General features: G+C 45.3%; 1 protein-coding gene across 3 annotated transcripts in view; it reads left to right on the top strand.

The window, feature by feature from the left end:
- The window catches only part of scn1laa (sodium channel, voltage-gated, type I-like, alpha), a 199,902-nt gene that overhangs the window by 47,605 nt on the left and 134,698 nt on the right, over positions 1-17,599 (top strand). For 2 of the 3 annotated variants that reach the window (XM_085986444.1, XM_085986443.1), the window contains exon 11: positions 4,504-4,851. In XM_085986444.1, the coding sequence (XP_085842570.1) occupies positions 4,504-4,851 (348 nt within the window). Of the gene's footprint in view, positions 1-4,503; positions 4,885-17,599 lie in introns of all 3 variants that reach the window. The other variant, XM_085986442.1, reaches the window with a different exon arrangement.

A 17,599-nucleotide genomic window follows, 5' to 3' on the forward strand; every position in this document is an offset into this window, starting at 1 on the left:
AGCAGAGCCTTTGTGGAGGCATTGGCGCATGAACGCATCACCGCGGAAAGGATGGCAACCTCTGTGGAAAGGATGGCTACCTCCATGGTAAGGCTGGCTACCGTAGAGGAGAGGATGGCTACGTCCATGGAGGAGCTTAGTCGCCAGGGTATTGAAAACATGGTCATTGTTCAGAATAGAATGACATCTCTTGAGGAGCAATGGTCAGCTATTGAGCAAACAAACCAGACCTTCATGCAAGTCCTCTGGAGTAGGACTTCCAGTGCAGAAACGGGTCCTCATGGCCCCACTGCAGTGCAGTAAGGTGCTGTCAAGCCACTTTCTAGCTCTGAAGTGGGGCTGACCCATGAGTGGGATGTTGGTGGCAGACAACAAGGAAGTGAGGGCTCCTCTCCAAGCGCTCACACGACCATGCCACAGGAAAGCCCTCGGTCAGAGCCCCACCAGAGTCCTCACCCAACTGAGATGGGCGTCTCAGCCCCTGCTCAGCCGCAGGAGCAGCAGACTGTTGGCGAGCCCGCACAGTACGCCACCCCAGAGGACACCCGCCAAAGGCGTCAAGATAGGAGCAGCAAGAGAGTGAGCAAGGGGCCTCCACATCTGCTGAAGCCACAGGGGAAGTACCACGTAGGAGCACGCGTAAGAGGAAGATAAAGCACAAGTAGTCACAAGGGTAGTCACTTGGATGCTGTGTTGTCTTGTTTTTGGACCAGCCATCATTGTGATTGTATTATAAAGTGTTTTGATGGCAAACTGTTGAAGTTGTGGTCTGTGTCATTTCGCAAATGGAACTTTCACATTGAGGGTTTAGGGCGCCTTGCGATTGTCAGAATGGTGGTCAGAGTGATAGGATTCCGCAGGTTCTTGTCCACTGTCGATGATCTGGTAAGAAGGAGCGAGACTAAAGTGTATGATTGTGCAGGCTAAGCAAACCTGGCCAGGATGAGTGCGTCCCTTGCATCGCAGGCAGCAATGTTGTCGCGCGCTGGCACCTTCTGACCTGTGCATCTTCAGGTGGGTGACTAGCAGCTTGGCGCTCCTGTTGATGCTCCTGCTGTTGGTGCTGCTGTTGCTCAGGGTTCTGCTGCTGCCGTGGCTGGTCTTCGTCCAAATCTGGTCTTCTGGTATATGCCTCAGTTGAGGAAGCCCTTAGTCAAGGTGGGGAGAGGGGTTTCCCAGGAGGTCACACTGGAGATGGGTGTCAGGCTCCAAACTTCCACTACACTGAGTATGCCTGCTAAAAGTTCGCCCAGACCTGAAACAACAAAGTTCTACCACCTGCAAATGATCACTGGTGAAAACTCTTTTGTAATGGTGGAGCTGTAGCTGTTAGTAAGCAATCCATTTGTGAGGCCGCCAGCATTACCTGGTGTGTTCCAGAGGAGGCGTGTAGGATGGGGGGAATGTCTAAAAATCAGAAAGGCCTCTCAAAATGGGATTATAGAGGCAATTAAGTGGTTGTTAAGGGTCTTAAGGGCCTATCCCGCCTTTTGGAGGCGGGATGGAAAGGGGGCCAGAAAACACGCATTTGGGAGAACTCCTCGGAGGCGGGATCGGACCCACCCGCCATTTTGCCGATTTTTAACAACTTGCACGCCTCCAAACCCGCCTCCTCAGGGTTGGTAAAATCCAGCCCAGTCTATCTGGCATTCTGCAACCAGAATTGATGTTTTCCAAAAGAAATGATCTGCTTTTTTAATCCTAGAGAAGCAGGTAACAAAACCTTAGAAAGGTGATTTAAGCTGAATATAATGCTGTAATATAAAATAAACTAATAATTTTATAATTGACAAGCTTGCCAAATAGTTACGTGTTGACAGTTAAGAAATGAAAGAGACTGGGTATTTACCTTAAGCTGACTGTCATCTTAGCTCTATTGTTAGCATATTTAATAATTCGTTAGAAAAAGGTGTAGTGCCAGAGGACTGGTGGATAGCTAACGTAATACCGATATTTAAGAAGGGGGATAGAACATGTCCAGGGGAATTATAGACCAGTCAGCTTAATGTCGGTGGTAGGAAAAATAATGGAATCCCTACTAAAGGAGAAAATAGAAGAACATTTAGAAACCAAAAATATAATAATGAATAGTCAACATGGATTTCAAAAGGGAACGTCTTGCTTGACCAACCTTACTGAATTTTTTGAAGAGGTAACAGAGAGAGTAGACAATGGTAATGCAGTAGCTGTAATTTATCTGGATTTTCAAAAGGCCTTCGATAAGGTACCCCATAATAGACTGATGAACAAGGTCAGACAATGTGGAGTCAGGGGACAAGTAGCAGAATGGATTGCTGGCTGACTTCAGGACAGAAAGCAGAGAGTGGGAGTAAAGGGTAACTATTCACAGTGGCAGAAGGTGGGTAGTGGTGTTCCACAGGGATCAGTGCTGGGGCCACTGCTGTTCACAATTTACATTAACCATTTAGACTTTGGAATCAAAAACACAATTTCTAAATTTGCAGATGATACCAAATTGGGGGGATTGTCAGTACTGAGGAGGACTGCAACAAATTACAGGAGGACATTAATAAACTTGCAGAATGGGCAAATAATTGGCAAATGAAGTTCAACACAGATAAATGTGAGGTATTACATTTTGGTAGGAAGAATACAGAGGTTACTTATCACTTGGAGGGTGGGAGTCTAGGTGGGGTAGAGGAACAAAGGGATCGCGGAGTACAAATACACAAATCACTAAAAGTTGCGCCACAGGTTAGCAAGGCCATAAAAAAAGCAAACCAAGAACTAGGGTTTGTTTCCAGAGGGATAGAATTGAAAAGTAGGGAAGTTATGCTAAACCTGTATTGAACCTTGGTTAGACCAGACTTGGAGTACTGTGTACGTTCTGGTTGCCATATTATAAAAAGGATATAGAGGCACTGGAGAGGGTGCAGAGAAGATTTACAAAGATGATACCAGAAATGCGAGGGTGTACATATCAGGAAAGGATGAACAGGCTGGGTCTCTTTTCTCTTGAAAAAAGAAGGCTGAGGGGTGACCTAATAGAGGTGTTTAAAATTATGAAAGGTTTTGATAGAGTGGATACAGAGAGAGTGTTTCTACTTGTGGGGAAGAGCAAAACTAGAGGCCATCAATATAAGATAGTCACCAAGAAATCCAATAAGGAATTCAGAAATAACTTCTTTACCCAAAGAGTGGTGAGAATGTGGAACTCGCTACCACAGGGAGTGGTTGAAGCGAATACTATAGATGCATTTAAGGGGAGGCTAGACAAGCATAAGAGGGAGGAGGGAATAGAGGGTTACGCTGATAGATTTAGATGAGGAAAGACGGGAGGAGGCTTGAGTGGAGCATAAACATCGGCATGGACTGGCTGGGCTGAATGGCCTGTTTCTCTGCTGTATATCCTATGTAATCCTATGTAACTATTTATTTGCCCAAACAGTTAAATTACTGGGTTATTAGGCAGCATTCTCACGTGAGTTAGAAGGTTGTGTGCAAACTTGGTTGATACTCCACTGAGGGTGTGCTGCTTTGTCAAATGTGCTGCCTTTAGAGGAAATGTGAAACTGAGGTGCCATCTTTCAGTTCCATTAGTTCAGATAAAATTCAAATACCCATGGCACTATTTGAAGAGCAGGGTGTTCTCCCAGTCTCCTGACCAACATTCCTACCTCAACCAATATCAACAAAATAGATCAAGACCTTTATCTCATTGCTATTTGTGAGACTTTGTGTACTTTTGTTTGACTTACTGCACCAGAAATTGCTGGAATGGTGCATTTTGTGGCAAGCGAAATGAACTAGATTTTTTACCTCATCCTTCAGATCGCACTATATTTGCATCGTAGATGTGAATTGATAATGGTCGTGTCTGGGTCTGCATGAACGTTGTGCACTATCTCCTTAACTAATGAAAGAAAAACAGAGAAGGAGATGGGGTAAATTAGAGTCAAACGAGATACAGAAAATCATCCAGAAATTTGTGGAGAATTGAAAGTCATGGTGTATCGCTTTGCCACAAATTGCTGGATTTTTTATGAACTAATAATGGTGAGAGCTATTAATTCACCATTATTTTTCCAGCAATTTCTGGGTCAATAGCTTAGAACCGAGCCAGTGCAGGGTATGAAGGTTAGTCACACTCTGATATAACAGTCTGTCTCCTCTTGTGTGGCTGTGTATTGTAAAAGGACAGGTATAATAGGCTCGCTAGTGTATCAGTCCTTTTACTTGATCTGCCAGTTGTACGAAGAATCACTGGCTATTTTAATACATTTAAGTTATACACATACTGAAAATGATGACCTAGCGGTAGGTACTCCAGCATCAACTAGTGTGTCTGGAGGCAAGGCTTCAGTTTTTTTTGTAACTGGTTTATTCAGATTAAAATGGTGCAGCACTGCTTCTTTGGTATAGGGAATACAGGAAATGTCATGGTCAAAATAAATCTGCAAATAACTGCATAAAACATTAATGACATACTGCAGTTCAAAGTTGAGGTGATACTGAGTGATATATGTTCTCATTCTTTTTCAGTCACTACTAAGTATTCGTGGATCTATCTTTTCTCCAAGGCGCAATAGCAGAAGCAGCATCTTCAGTTTCAAAGGACGGACTAAAGATGTAGGGTCAGAAAATGATTTTGCTGATGATGAACATAGCACTTTTGAAGACAATGAAAGCAGAAGGGGCTCACTCTTTATCCCACGCAGGCAGGGTGAGAGACGCAGCAGCAACGTTAGTCAGGCCAGTAGGTCCTCCAGGATGCTACCAGTGCTTCCAGTGAATGGGAAGATGCACAGCACAGTGGACTGCAATGGAGTGGTTTCACTTGCCGGTGGACCTTCAACTCCAACATCACCCGTTGGACGACTTCTGCCAGAGGTGATAATAGATAAGCCAGCTACTGACGACAATGTAAGAAAGTTTTAAATAGTTAGGTTAGGCATGATGGACATGTCATACTGCATCAGTCAGTGTGATTACAGCGTAGGATGCCATGGAAAAATACATAGCTGATCTAGCAAATTCTGTACAATTTTTTTTAAAGATCAGAAAGTAATGTATGAAACAGTTTTACAAAATCTATAATATATATTCAAAGTCTCATGCATGTCCTTTTAGCTTTGTAGCACAAAGAAACTGTCATGGTTTTCTGATTGGTTGACATTATCCCAGGAATCAGTCAAAAATAATTTACCACTATCCACTTCCATTTACTTCAGTGCCTGTCACTATCGCTCACAATTTCTACCATATCCTCCAATTCACTATGAGTAATGCCATGGGAAATCCACTAGCTTTGTACTGAAATATTGTCATAGTTATCTATTTAAGTACTGAGAGCCTTTCTATATGAAGCCATCAATTAAATAAAAGTAGTGGTTTCAGTTCACTATGGAACTTTTTTTTAAACGTACATGATACATGATAACGTATCATATCTTGCAGTTTCATTACTGAGAACAATAATCTGACGGCCTTTAAATCACAAGTTAACAATAAAAATGGTCTTTTGAAAATAGATATTTTCTCTATCGTTCACATTTCAAAGACATAACAGAATAATGTTAATACAATATTATTTCTTGTTTAATAGACACTGGGACCTGATTATTCAATACAAATAGTTCCACACAAAGTTCTCAGATCTCTCATTTTAAAGGTGAATTATGTGTTGTGACAGCCTTGGATCATCTTAGAAATGAGTTTAAAGGATAGATAAACAATGTCGGCTTTTCATAAAGTAATGGCTCTGAAAGTTGCCAGCCCTTCCACTGCACTCCCATCATAACTTCGGGGATTGTCTGCCCAAAGGACCGCAAGATAGGCTGGGACTTATTTACACCAGGTCATCGCCTCACCATCGTTAGGCTTGGGGACTTCCTACACTGAGAGTTCACCTTTCCTGGCCCTCTTAGGGATCCGCTGTTTGTTCAGCAGTGGGTTGTTACAGGAAACTTTTGATTTACCGGCACCTAAATAACCGGAAATCTCAGTTAACCAGCAAAATTCAGGAGTAGGTTCAGGTAAGTTTTATTACTTGCCTTCCTCTATCTGTTGCTGTGCAGGGGTGTGGCTGCAGCTGTTGCTAAGCGACAGAGACGCTTGGAACCTGTGGCCATTGTTCTGAACTACAGGGTTTGTTGCTTTATACGGAGCTCTCAGCTCCGTATCTTTTACTGTAGCTTTCGGTTATCCGGAATTTTTGATGAACCGGCACCACATCGGTCCCGTCGGTGCCAGATAAAAAAAAGTTTCCTGTATATGAGACTAGGGACACCTACTTGCCAAATAGTGGAAATGGGGCTCGCCTCTGCATCCATGCTGGGATTGTGGCCTGGACCACTGAAAGAAAATTTAAAACATTTTTTAAAATCATTTTTGACAGCAATTTGCTCTGCTGAATCTGACACTAAAGCTACTAATAGCCTATTTAGATCAGACATCTAGTACCTGTACAATAATAACAGCCATGTGTGCCTTGTGGATATGGATGTGATCTTGAACTGTACTACAATCATACGTAAACAAGCCAATACGAGACGCCATACTTGTTTGTAATTTATTTCGCTATATGCTATGTCCTCATTTTTTAATTTTGTCTTGTTTCAAGGGCTTATTTTCAAGTTATGCTATTTTCTGAATATCTCCATTTTTCAATATACATAGGCTGAAATGACTATTAGAAAGCATCAGGATAAAATACTTTTATGTATTCTGGGTAAAATTGTTAAATCTGTGTGTAAAAGAAAGGCAGTTAACAGGATAAATTAATCGGCAGATAGATGCTGATCAGTAACATTCTACTCTTCAAAAGGAAATAGGAAGCACAGCTGACTTACCATTATTCATGCTGTATTCAGGCTGTATTTTCATGCTTTCAGGTGCTAGTGGATCCTCAGAAGCAGTGGTAGAAAATTGTGGCCCTGTCTAATATCTGAATGTTTCTCTCCTGATAACCTAGGCCGCGATTTCCCCTACCTCGGTGGGTCTGGGGTGGACGATGTCAGTGGCGGGTCCCGACCTCGCTGCTGAACCTGCTCTAGAATGATTTTACGTTGATTGGGTTTGCTGAGCCCGCCCAGCGTGTTTGCTGGCCAATTGAAGGAAGCTGGTCTGATGACGTCATTTGATGACGCATCATCAGCCGGTTTCTTTAAAGGGACCATGCGCAAATTGATTTTGACATTTGTGCTGTCAGTGTTCTACAGCATTGAGGTGCTGCAAACACTGACGAGCACTGCACAGAGGTGCACGGCTGCACCCAGGCTCTCCCACGACACACTCCATCTGCTTATGGAGGGAGTCACAGCATGCAGGGAGGTGCTCTTCCCTCCCCATGGGCAGAAGAGATCAACACAGCCTGGTTGCACATTGCAAAGGAGGGCACAAGCAGGGATGTCGTCAGGAGTACCTGGCTGCAGTGGCGCAAACCTTTCAATGACCTCAGTAGATCATGAAACGTTACTGCAAAGCCGCACTTAACCTCATCCTGCTGTGCCACTCATTACATCCCCATCACTCTGCCTTCCCTACCCTACTCCTGCACACCCTTACACCAACTTATCTTGCACCTCCACCCATCACTCTCCATCTATATTATCACTTTCCCATCTAACTAGCCACCACTCACCCTCATCCTAGTCCAATCATACCAACTAACAACACACATGGGTAGGTACTTGGATGTTTTAGCCAATGTTCATGTAAAGTTTCTGTTAATTTGCTGTCAAACATTGAAACCTTTATTTTCAACTTTGCGTTCTTGGACAGATTTGTGTGCACCTTTGGAAGTGGCTTAGTGAGTTGCAGTGAATGGTGAGACATAATGATACCCCCCGCAATGGTGATGGTGTGGGGTGGTGCCAACCTGGCACATTTTGTGGCAGCCAGGGTGTACATCAAATGAAGTAAATCTGGACATGGTGAGGCCATCCCTGGCCTCCCAGGCAGCAATGTGGTCAGGTGCTGATGCCCTGTGTCCTTTTTCAGTTGATTGCGGAGAAGGTTGGTGTTGTTGGTGCTGCTGGTGTTGCTGGTGTTGGGGCTGATCGTGGTGGGATTCTGAGGACCAAGGTGAGATAGTTTCAAGGGCACCGATTCTGATGTAATAGATGGCAGGTGAACTTGAGATGACAGAAGCGATCTGTCAATGGTGAGAGAGGTTGTTCCACTGAGGTGACACTGGATAGAAAGCTTTCTCCAAACACTTGCAACCTGCATAAAGCTCAATCTGTCTTCCAAATGCAGTAAGCAACAGCTTCTGAGGTTGGAAAGTGAACAGCTCTGAGATGCGAGCTTTTATAGCACATTTACAGCTGTCAATTAATGAGATGATCCCATGCTGATTCAATTCCTGACCTCCTTACCTGACTTGATCCCCAGCAGTGTGGACCCCGTGGGCGACCTCATAAAATGGTAAGGTGAGCTCAAAATACTGTTTAATGGGCTGTTAACAAGGTCATAATGATCTAAATTGACTCCCCCGCTGCAGCATTTTGGGTCTGTTCAGCCCTGACAGACCCGACATCTGCGAAAGTAGCGTGGCGGCGGGATGACAGCAGGTTCCTGACCCGCTGTCAGAAAAAAAAATTCCCACCTGACACGCCACCAAATACGCCCACTGGGCCCCTGAAAAATTCCCCCCTAATCTTTACCTAATTCCCATATTTAAATAAAAACAGAAAATGCTGGAAACACTCCAGGTCAGGCAGCATCTGTGGAGAGAGAACTAGAGCTAACACTTCAAGTCAATAACCTTTCAACAGAACTGAATCATCTCGTGCTCATGAAAGATTATCGACCTGAAACGTTAACTCTGTTTTTCTCCCCAGAGATGCTGCCTGACCTGCTGAGTGTTTGCAGCATTTTCTGTTTCTATTTCAGATTTCCAACATCCGCAGTATTTTGCTTTTGCCCATATTTAAATGTCCACTTACATGGCTTTTGGCATTGTAATGGCCATACTTCTCACCGTCACTAGCAGGTTGGAGAGAGATAAGTTGCACTCAAGTAATCAGTGTGCCAAGTTTTACATTTTAAACACACTCTTTAACTGGGCTCATCAATTGCTATTGAACAGACATCTGGATGCTTGCTCCATGTGGCATAGAAACATAGAAGATAGGAGCAGGAGTAGGCCATTCGGCCCCTCGAGCCTGCTCCGCCATTCAATGAGATCATGGCTGATCATCCAAATTCAGTACCCTGTCCCTGCCTTCTCCCCATATCCCTTGATCGCTTTAGCTTTAAGAAATATATCCAACTCCCTCTTGAATATATTTAATGAACTGGCCTCCACCGCCCTCTGTGGCAGAGAATTCCACAGGTTCACCACTCTCTGGGTTAAGAAATTCCTCCTCATTTCAGTCCTAAATGGCTTACCCCTTATCCTTAGACTATGACCCCTGGTTCTGGACTCCCCGGACACCAGGAACATCCTTCCTGCGTATAGTCTGTCCAGGCCAGACAGAATTTTATAGGTTTCGATGAGATCCCCTCTCAATCTTCTAAACTCCAGTAAGTATAAGCCCAATTGACACAATCTCTCCTCATATGTCATTCCTGCCATCCCAGGTATCAGCCTGGTGAATCTTCGCTGCACCCCTTCCATGGCAAGAACATCCTTCCTCAGATAAGGCGACCAAAACTGCACACAATACTCAAGGTGCGGTCTCACCAAGGCCCTGTACAACTGCAGCAAGACATCCTTGTTCCTGTACTCGAACCCTCTTGCTACGAAGACCAACATACCATTTGCCTTCTTAACCGCCAGCTGCACCTGCATGCTTACCTTCAGCGACTGGTGCACAAGAACACCCAGGTCTCTTTGCACTTCCCCTTCTCCCAATCTATTGCCATTCAAATAATAATCTGACTTCCTGTTTTTGCCACCAAAGTGGATAACCTCACATTTATCCACATTATAGTGCATTTGCCATGTTTCTGCCCAATCACCCAACCTGTCCAAATCGAACTGGAGTTTCACAACATCCTCCTCACAGCATACCCTCCCACCCAGCTTTGTGTCGTCTGCAAATTTGGAGATATTACATCCAATTCCCTCGTCCAGATCATTAATATATATTGTGAACAGCTGGGGTATCTAGGACCGATCCTTGCGGTACCCCACGAGTCACTGCCTGCCACTCGGAAAACGACCCGTTTATTCCAACTCTTTGTTTTCTATCTGCCAACCAGTTCTCTATCCAAGTCAATACCTTGCCCCCAATCCCATGTGCCTTAATTTTGCACGCTAATCTCTTATGCGAGACCTTATCGAAAGCCTTATGAAAGTCCAAATACACCACATCCACTGGTTCTCCCTTATCTATTTTACCAGTTACATCCTCAAAAAATTCCAGTAGATTAGTCAAGCACGATTTACCTTTTGTAAATCCATGTTGACTTTGTCCGATCCTGTCACTGCTTTCCAAGTTATTAATTGGGATAGTCAGAGTGTGAAAGGCTTAGAGGGTGCAGAATTCTTAAAGTGCATCCAGGAGAGCTTTTTGAGCCAGCATGTAGAAAGTCCTACAAGAGCGGGGGCGGTACTGGACCTAATTCTAGGGAATGTGGCCGGGCAAGTGGTAGAAGTATTAGTAGGTGAGCACTTTGGTGACAGTGACCATAATTCGGTGAGATTTAAGGTAGTCATGGAAAAGGACAAGGATGGACGGAAATAAAGGTTCTAAATTGGGGGAAGGCCGATTTTAATATGATAAGGCAGGATCTGGCCAATGTGGACTGGGATCAGCTACTTGAAGGAAAATCCACATCGGAGCAATGGGAGTCTTTCAGACAGGAAATTGAGAGAGTACAATGGCAACATGTGCCCGTAAAGGTCAAGGGTGGGACCAACAAACCCAGGGAACCTTGGATGCCAAGGGATATACGAGAATGGATTAGGAAAAAAAGGGGGGCTTTTGGCAGATACAAAGGACTAAAGACAGAGGAAGCCCTAGAGGAGTATAAAAAGTGCAGGGGATACTTAAAAAAGAAATTAGGAGAGCGAGGAGGGGCGATGAAATAACACTGGCGAGCAAAATAAAGGAAAATCTTAAGGTACGATAGCAAAATACTGCAGATGCTGGAAATCCAAAATAACAACAGAGAATGCTGGAAAAACTCAGCAGGTTAGGCAACATCCGTGGAGAGAATTTTTTTTGACGTTTCGGGTTGAAACCCTTCTTCAAAACTGTAAAGAAAATAAAAAGATCGAAGGCAAAGCTGCGATCGAACAAAAGAAGAAAAGGAGACAATAAAAGGTATTAGAAGCCAGATGAGATGGTAATGGGCCCGTGGAGACAAAAGGCAGCTGAGATTAGGTGTGAAGTGTACTGGCAGGATCTAAGGGCAAGAGGATAACTAGGGAAAGAGTAGGGCCCATTAGGGACCAAAGTGGCAAGCTGTGTGTAGAGCCAGAGGATGTAGGTGGGGTTTTAAATGAATTTTTTGCATCTGTGTTCACTATGGAGAAGGACGATGTGGACATAGAAATCGGGCAGGGGACTGTGATACACTTGAACATATTAGCATCGAGAGGGAGGAGGTACTAGCGGTTTTAGCAGGCTTAAAAGTGGATAAATACCCAGGCCCGGACGAGATGTATCCCAGGCTACTATGTGAGGCAAAGGAGGAGATTGCAGGGGCTCTGACACAAATTTTCAGAACCTCTCTGGCCACAGGGGATGTGCCAGAGGACTGGAGAACAGCTAATGTAGTACCATTATTCAAGAAGGGTAGTAGGGATAAACCAGGGAATTACAGGCCAGTGAGCCTAACATCAGTAGTAGGGAAATTATTGGAAAAAATTCTGAGGGACAGAATTGGTCTCCACTTGGAGAGGCAGGGATTAATTAGGGATAGCCAGCGTGGCTTTGTCAAGGGAAGATCATGTCTGACCAATTTGATTGAATTTTTCGAGGGGGTGACTAGGTGTGTGGATGAGGGTAGTGCAGTGGATGTGGTTTACATGGATTTCAGTAAGGCTTTTGATAAAGTCCCGCATTGGAGACTGGTCAGGAAGGTAAGAGCCCATGGGATCCAGGGTGCCTTGGCACATTGGATCCAAAACTGGCTTAGTGGCAGAAGGCAGAGGGTGATGGTGGTAGGTTGTTTTTGTGACTGGAAGCCTGTGTCCAGTGGGGTACCGCAGGGATCGGTGCTGGGTCCCTTGCTGTTTGTGGTCTACATTAATGATTTGGATGTGAATGTAAAAGGTATGATCAGTAAGTTCGCAGATGACACGAAAATTGGTGGGGTGGTAAATAGCGAGGAGGGAAGCCTCAGGCTACAGGACGATATAGATGGGTTGGTCAGATGGGCGGAACAGTGGCAAATGGAATTTAACCCTGAAAAGTGTGAGGTGATGCATTTTGGACGGACTAACAAGGCAAGGGAATACACAATGAATGGTAAGACCCTAGGAAAGACAGAGGATCAGAGGGACCTTGGTGTGCATGTACATAGATCCCTGAAGGCAGCAGAACAGGTGGATAAGGTGGTTAAAAAGGCATATGGGATACTTGCCTTCATTAGCCGAGGCATAGAATATAAGAGCAGGGAGGTTATGATGGAGCTGTACAAAACGCTGGTAAGGCCACAGCTGGAGTACTGTGTGCAGTTCTGGTCGCCACACTAAAGGAAGGATGTGATTGCTTTGGAGAGGGTGCAGAGGAGATTTACCAGGATGTTACCTGGGCTGGAGTGCTTCAGCTATGAAGAAAGACTGGACAGGCTGGGGTTGTTTTCCTTGGAGCAGAGAAGGCTGAGGGGGGACCTGATTGTGGTATACAAAATTATGAGGGGCATAGATAGGGTAGATAGAAAGGAACTTTTCTCTTCAGTAGAGGGGTCAATAACAAGGGGGCATAGATTCAAGGTAAGGGGCAGGAGGTTTAGAGGGGATTTGAGGAAAAACTTTTTCACCCAGAGGGTGGTTGGAATCTGAAACTCACTGTCTGAAAGGGTGGTAGAGGCAAGAACCCTCACAACATTCAAGAAGCATTTGGATGAGCACTTGAAATGCCATAGTATACAAGGCTACGGACCAAATGCTGGAAAATGGGATTAGATTAGACAGGGCTTGATGGCCGGCGCGGACGCGATGGGCCAAAGGGCCTCTTTCTGTGCTGTATAACTCTATGACTCTTAAGTGCTCTGCGATTACATCTTTTATAATGGACTCTAGCATTTTCCCCACTACCGATGTCAGGCTATAATCCCTGCTTTTTCTCTACCACCTTTTTTGAATAGTGGGGTAACATTAGCTACCCTCCAATTCCAGAGTCTATCGAGTTCTGGAAGATGACCAGCAATGCATCTACTATCTCCAGGGCCACTTCCTTAAGTACCCTAGAATGTAGATTATCAGGCCCTGGGGATTTATTGGCCTTCAATCCCGTCAACTTCCCCAACATCATTTCCCTGCAAATACTGATTTCTTTCAGTTCCTCCCTCTCATTAGTCCCTATGTTCCCCGACATCTCTGGGAGGTTATTTGTGTCCTCCTTTGTGAAGACAGAACCAAAATATGTATTTAATTGGTCTTCCATTTCTTTGTTCCCCATTATAAATTCCCCTGAATCGGACTGTAAGGGACCTACGCTTGACTTCACCAATCTTTTTCTCTTCACATATCTATAAAAGCTTTTACAGTCAGTTTTTATGTTCCCTGAAGGTTACTTTCATAATCTATTTTCCCCCTCTTAATTAATCCCTTTGTCCTCCTTTGCTGAATCCTAAACTGCTCCCAATCCTCAGGTTTGCTGCTTTTTTTGGCCAATTTATATGTCCTCTCTTTGGATCTTATGTTATCCCAAATTTTCCTTGTTAGCCACGGTTGAGTCACCTTTTTTGATTTATTTTTATGCCAAACTGGGATAAACAAATTCTGTAGTTCATCCATGCGATCTTTGAATGTTTGCCATTGCCTATCCACCGTCAACCCTTTGAGTGACATTACCCAATCAATCCTACCCAACTCGCGTCTCATACCATCATAGTTCCCTTTATTTAAATTCAGGACCTTAGTCTCTGAATCAACTACTTCACTCTCCATCTCAATGAAGAATTCTATCATATTATGATTGCTCCAACCCAAGGGGCCTCGCAGAACAAGATTGCTAATTAATCCTTTCTCATTGCATAATACCCAGTCTAAGATGGCCTGATCCCTAGTTGGTTCCTCGACATATTGGTCCAGGAAACCATCCCGTATACACTCCAGAAATTCCTCCTCCACAGTATTGTTACTAATTTGGTTAGCATAAGATTCCAGTTGTCTTCTGGAAAACACACACTCACATAAAAATAAAGCAAGAAGAAGAGTAGCCTTTAACTGGTTTTATTCTCACTGCTGGTGTCAACAGCACAAGAAGTAGAAATCAGCTGACAGCTCAGCACTTCCACCAACTTCACTCTTTCAGACTGGATAACCCCTTCCCCTCACAGTGGCCGTGATTTTGCTGGCGCTCAGTGGACCCAATTGGTGGTGGGTCAGCTGTGAAATTTAAAATGATTGACAGTGGGTCGGGAACCCGCTGTCAAAATGCACACACCTGCATTTCCCGATGTCGAGTCCTCAGAATCTGACCATGATCAGCCCCAACACCAGCAGCACCAACAACCACACCAACCTTCTCCACAATCACCTGATGCTGCACAGGAGAGAGGGTATCAGCACCCGACCACATTGCTGCCTGGGAGGCCAGGGATGGCCTCACCATGTCTAGATTTACTTCATTTGATGCTGTACACCCTGGCTGCCACATGATGTGCCAGGTTGGCACCACCCCACACCATCACCATAAAGCATCCCCACAATGCCCAAGCCATTCCTGTCACACTCATCACCATTGTGGGGGGTACCATTATGCCTCACCATTCACTGCAACTCACTAAGCCACTTCCAAAGGTGCACACAAATCTGTCCAAGACGCAAAGTGTTGAAAATAAAGGTTTCAATGTTTGACCACAAATTACCAGAAACTTCACGTGAACATTGGTTAAAACACCCAAGTGCCTACCCTTGTGTGTTGTTAGTTGGTATGCTTGCAGTAGGATGAGGGTGAGTGTGAGGGGTGGCTAGTTAGATGGAGAGTGATAATGTAGATAGAGAGAGATGGTTGGAGGTGCAAGGTAAGTTGGTGTGAGAAGGATGTGCAGGAGTAGGGTAGGGAAGGCAGAATGATGGGGATGTGATGAGTGGCACAGCAGGATGAGGTTGAGTGTGGCTTTGCATGTGAGGGTGCCGGTTAGTTCCCTTAGTAACCCCTAGATGGCACCTTCACTTGTTTTTTTCCTTTTGCTAATTGTTACTAGTTTCTCCTGTGTTTATTACTTAACTGCCTTTTATCAGGTTTATTGGTTTCACCTGTTTTTGCTTGTATTTAAGTTCTGTGGTTTCTTCCCTCTGTGCTCAGTCTTGACAAGCCGTTTGCCTAGTGGTAGCTTGTCTTGAGCTCCTATGTTTGTAACTGTTTACCTGTGTGATTCTAGTAAAGTACTTTTATTTAAGACTGCATACCTGCTTCTCGCCTCGTCTGTCTGCACTTGGGTCCAGAACCAGCCTCGCCCTGACAGCAAGACTGAGCCAGTATGGACCCAGCAGTGATGGAGGAATTTCGTTCTATTCTCTCCCATCAAGGTGTTTTCCTCGGCCGCCTTGAGCAACTTCTCCAAAGCATTTCGGACAAGGTAAATACATGGACTCAGACCATTCAACACCCAGCCGCTGTGGCTTCTGCTCAGGATGTTCCTCCTTAGTCAGTTCCTTTGGGTACTACCCCACCAGTCGCCGACCTCCAGACTCACCGAGAGCCTCGCCTACCCGCGCCAGAGCGCTATGACGGTCATCCGGGCAAGTGTCGCGGCTTCTTGACCCAGTGCTTCCTAGTTTTTGAACTCCAACCCTCCATGCTCCTATCACCCCGCTCTAAGGTAGCGTTCATATCACTACTCTTGGGAAAAGCTCTCACCTGGGCTACCGCTATCTGGGAGCAGCAATCTTTCGTCTGCTCGGACATTCTCCTTTTCGCCGAAGAGATGAGCAAAGTCTTTGACCATCCTGTGAGTGGACGGGAGGCAGCTAAGAGACTTTTGAATCTCTGCCAGGGCAACTGCAGCGTAGCCGACTTCGCCATTGAGTTCCGCACACTCGCTGCGGAAAGCCGCTGGAACACTGAGGCCCTTCTTTCCACGTTTCTTCATGGCCTTTCTGAATCTATCAAAGATGAACTAGCGTCCAGAGAGGTTCCGGAGGACCTTGACACGCTCATCACCCTTGCCATCAGAGTGGATAACCGCCTCCGGGAGCATGGTAGAGAGAGGAGATTCACTACTTCCACAGAGGTGAGATCTTCCGGTGTTTCAAATCTGACCAAGAGTTTCCAAGTACCCCCGAGTCCACCTGTTAGCACCGAAGAGGAACCTATGCAACTCGGCAGAACTCGGCTCTCCCAGTTTGAGAGACAGAGGAGATTGAGAGAGGGGCGTTGTCTTTACTGTGGCCTGTCTGGCCATCTCAGAGCCACATGCCCTGAGCTTCAGGAAAAAGCCAGGAGGATTGGGAAAATACTGACAGATCAAATCCCTTCTCCTACCCCTTCTGTCTTCCAAACCCTGCTTCCCGCTCGTCTCTCTTGGGAGGGACAACAGTACAACCTCCAGGCGTTTGTTGACTCCAGGGCCGCTGGCTGTTTTATCGATGCCACCCTTGTGCGCAGCCTGAAAATTCCTTTCTCCTGCCTTGACAAGCCTTTACAAGTCATCGCCCTCGACGGCAGGCCCCTTGGTTCTGGGCGTATTCATCATATCACCGGAGTATTACATGTCCAAGTAGGGGAGAGACATCAAGAGTTGCTGCAGTTTCACCTTATCGATTCACCTGAGCTCCCTCTCGTTCTTGGACATCCGTGGCTCTCTCTTCACAACCCTCACATTGACTGGACTACCGGGACTGTGCTGGAGTGGGGTCCTTCATGTCTAGCCAACTGTCTTAAGGTCTTAAATAACAACAGAAAATGCTGGAAAAACTCAGCAGGTCAGGCAACATCCGTGGAGAGAAATTTGAGTTGACATTTCGGGTCGAACCCTTCTTCAAAACTGGAAAGAAAAGAAAATAGATCGAAGGCAGGGCTGCGATCGGACAAAAGAAGTGAAAAAAACAAAAGAAGTGAAAGAGACAATAAAAGGTATTAGAAGCTAGACGAGATGGTAATAGGCTGAGATAAGGTGTAAAGTGTACTGGCAGGGCAAGAGATAGCTGCCAGGTGTGAGAGAGAAACAAAAGGAAGGGGGGGGGGGGGGAAAGGAGTGGAAAAATTACAAGAAAAAATGTAATAGGGGCCGAGGTTATGATCTGAAATTGTTGAACTCGATATTGAGTCCGGAAGGCTGCAGAGTGCCTAATCGGCCTAATAGGTCTTCCCTAGTCTGCCCCGTCCTTCCTCTCCCGAGCCAACTGATCAGCTGGACCTTGCTCATGTGCCCCCTGAATATTCGGACCTCCATGCTGTGTTTAGTAAGAGGCGGTCCACCACACTCCCCTCACACCAGTCCTACGACTGTGCCATTGATCTCCTGCCTGGCACTAGCCCCCCTCAGGGTCGGCTCTACTCTCTCTCTG

This window comes from Somniosus microcephalus, chromosome 4 (genome assembly GCF_052327205.1).
Source record: "Somniosus microcephalus isolate GS21.2 chromosome 4, FLI_Smic_1.0, whole genome shotgun sequence".
Taxonomy (NCBI): Eukaryota; Metazoa; Chordata; class Chondrichthyes; order Squaliformes; family Somniosidae; genus Somniosus; species Somniosus microcephalus.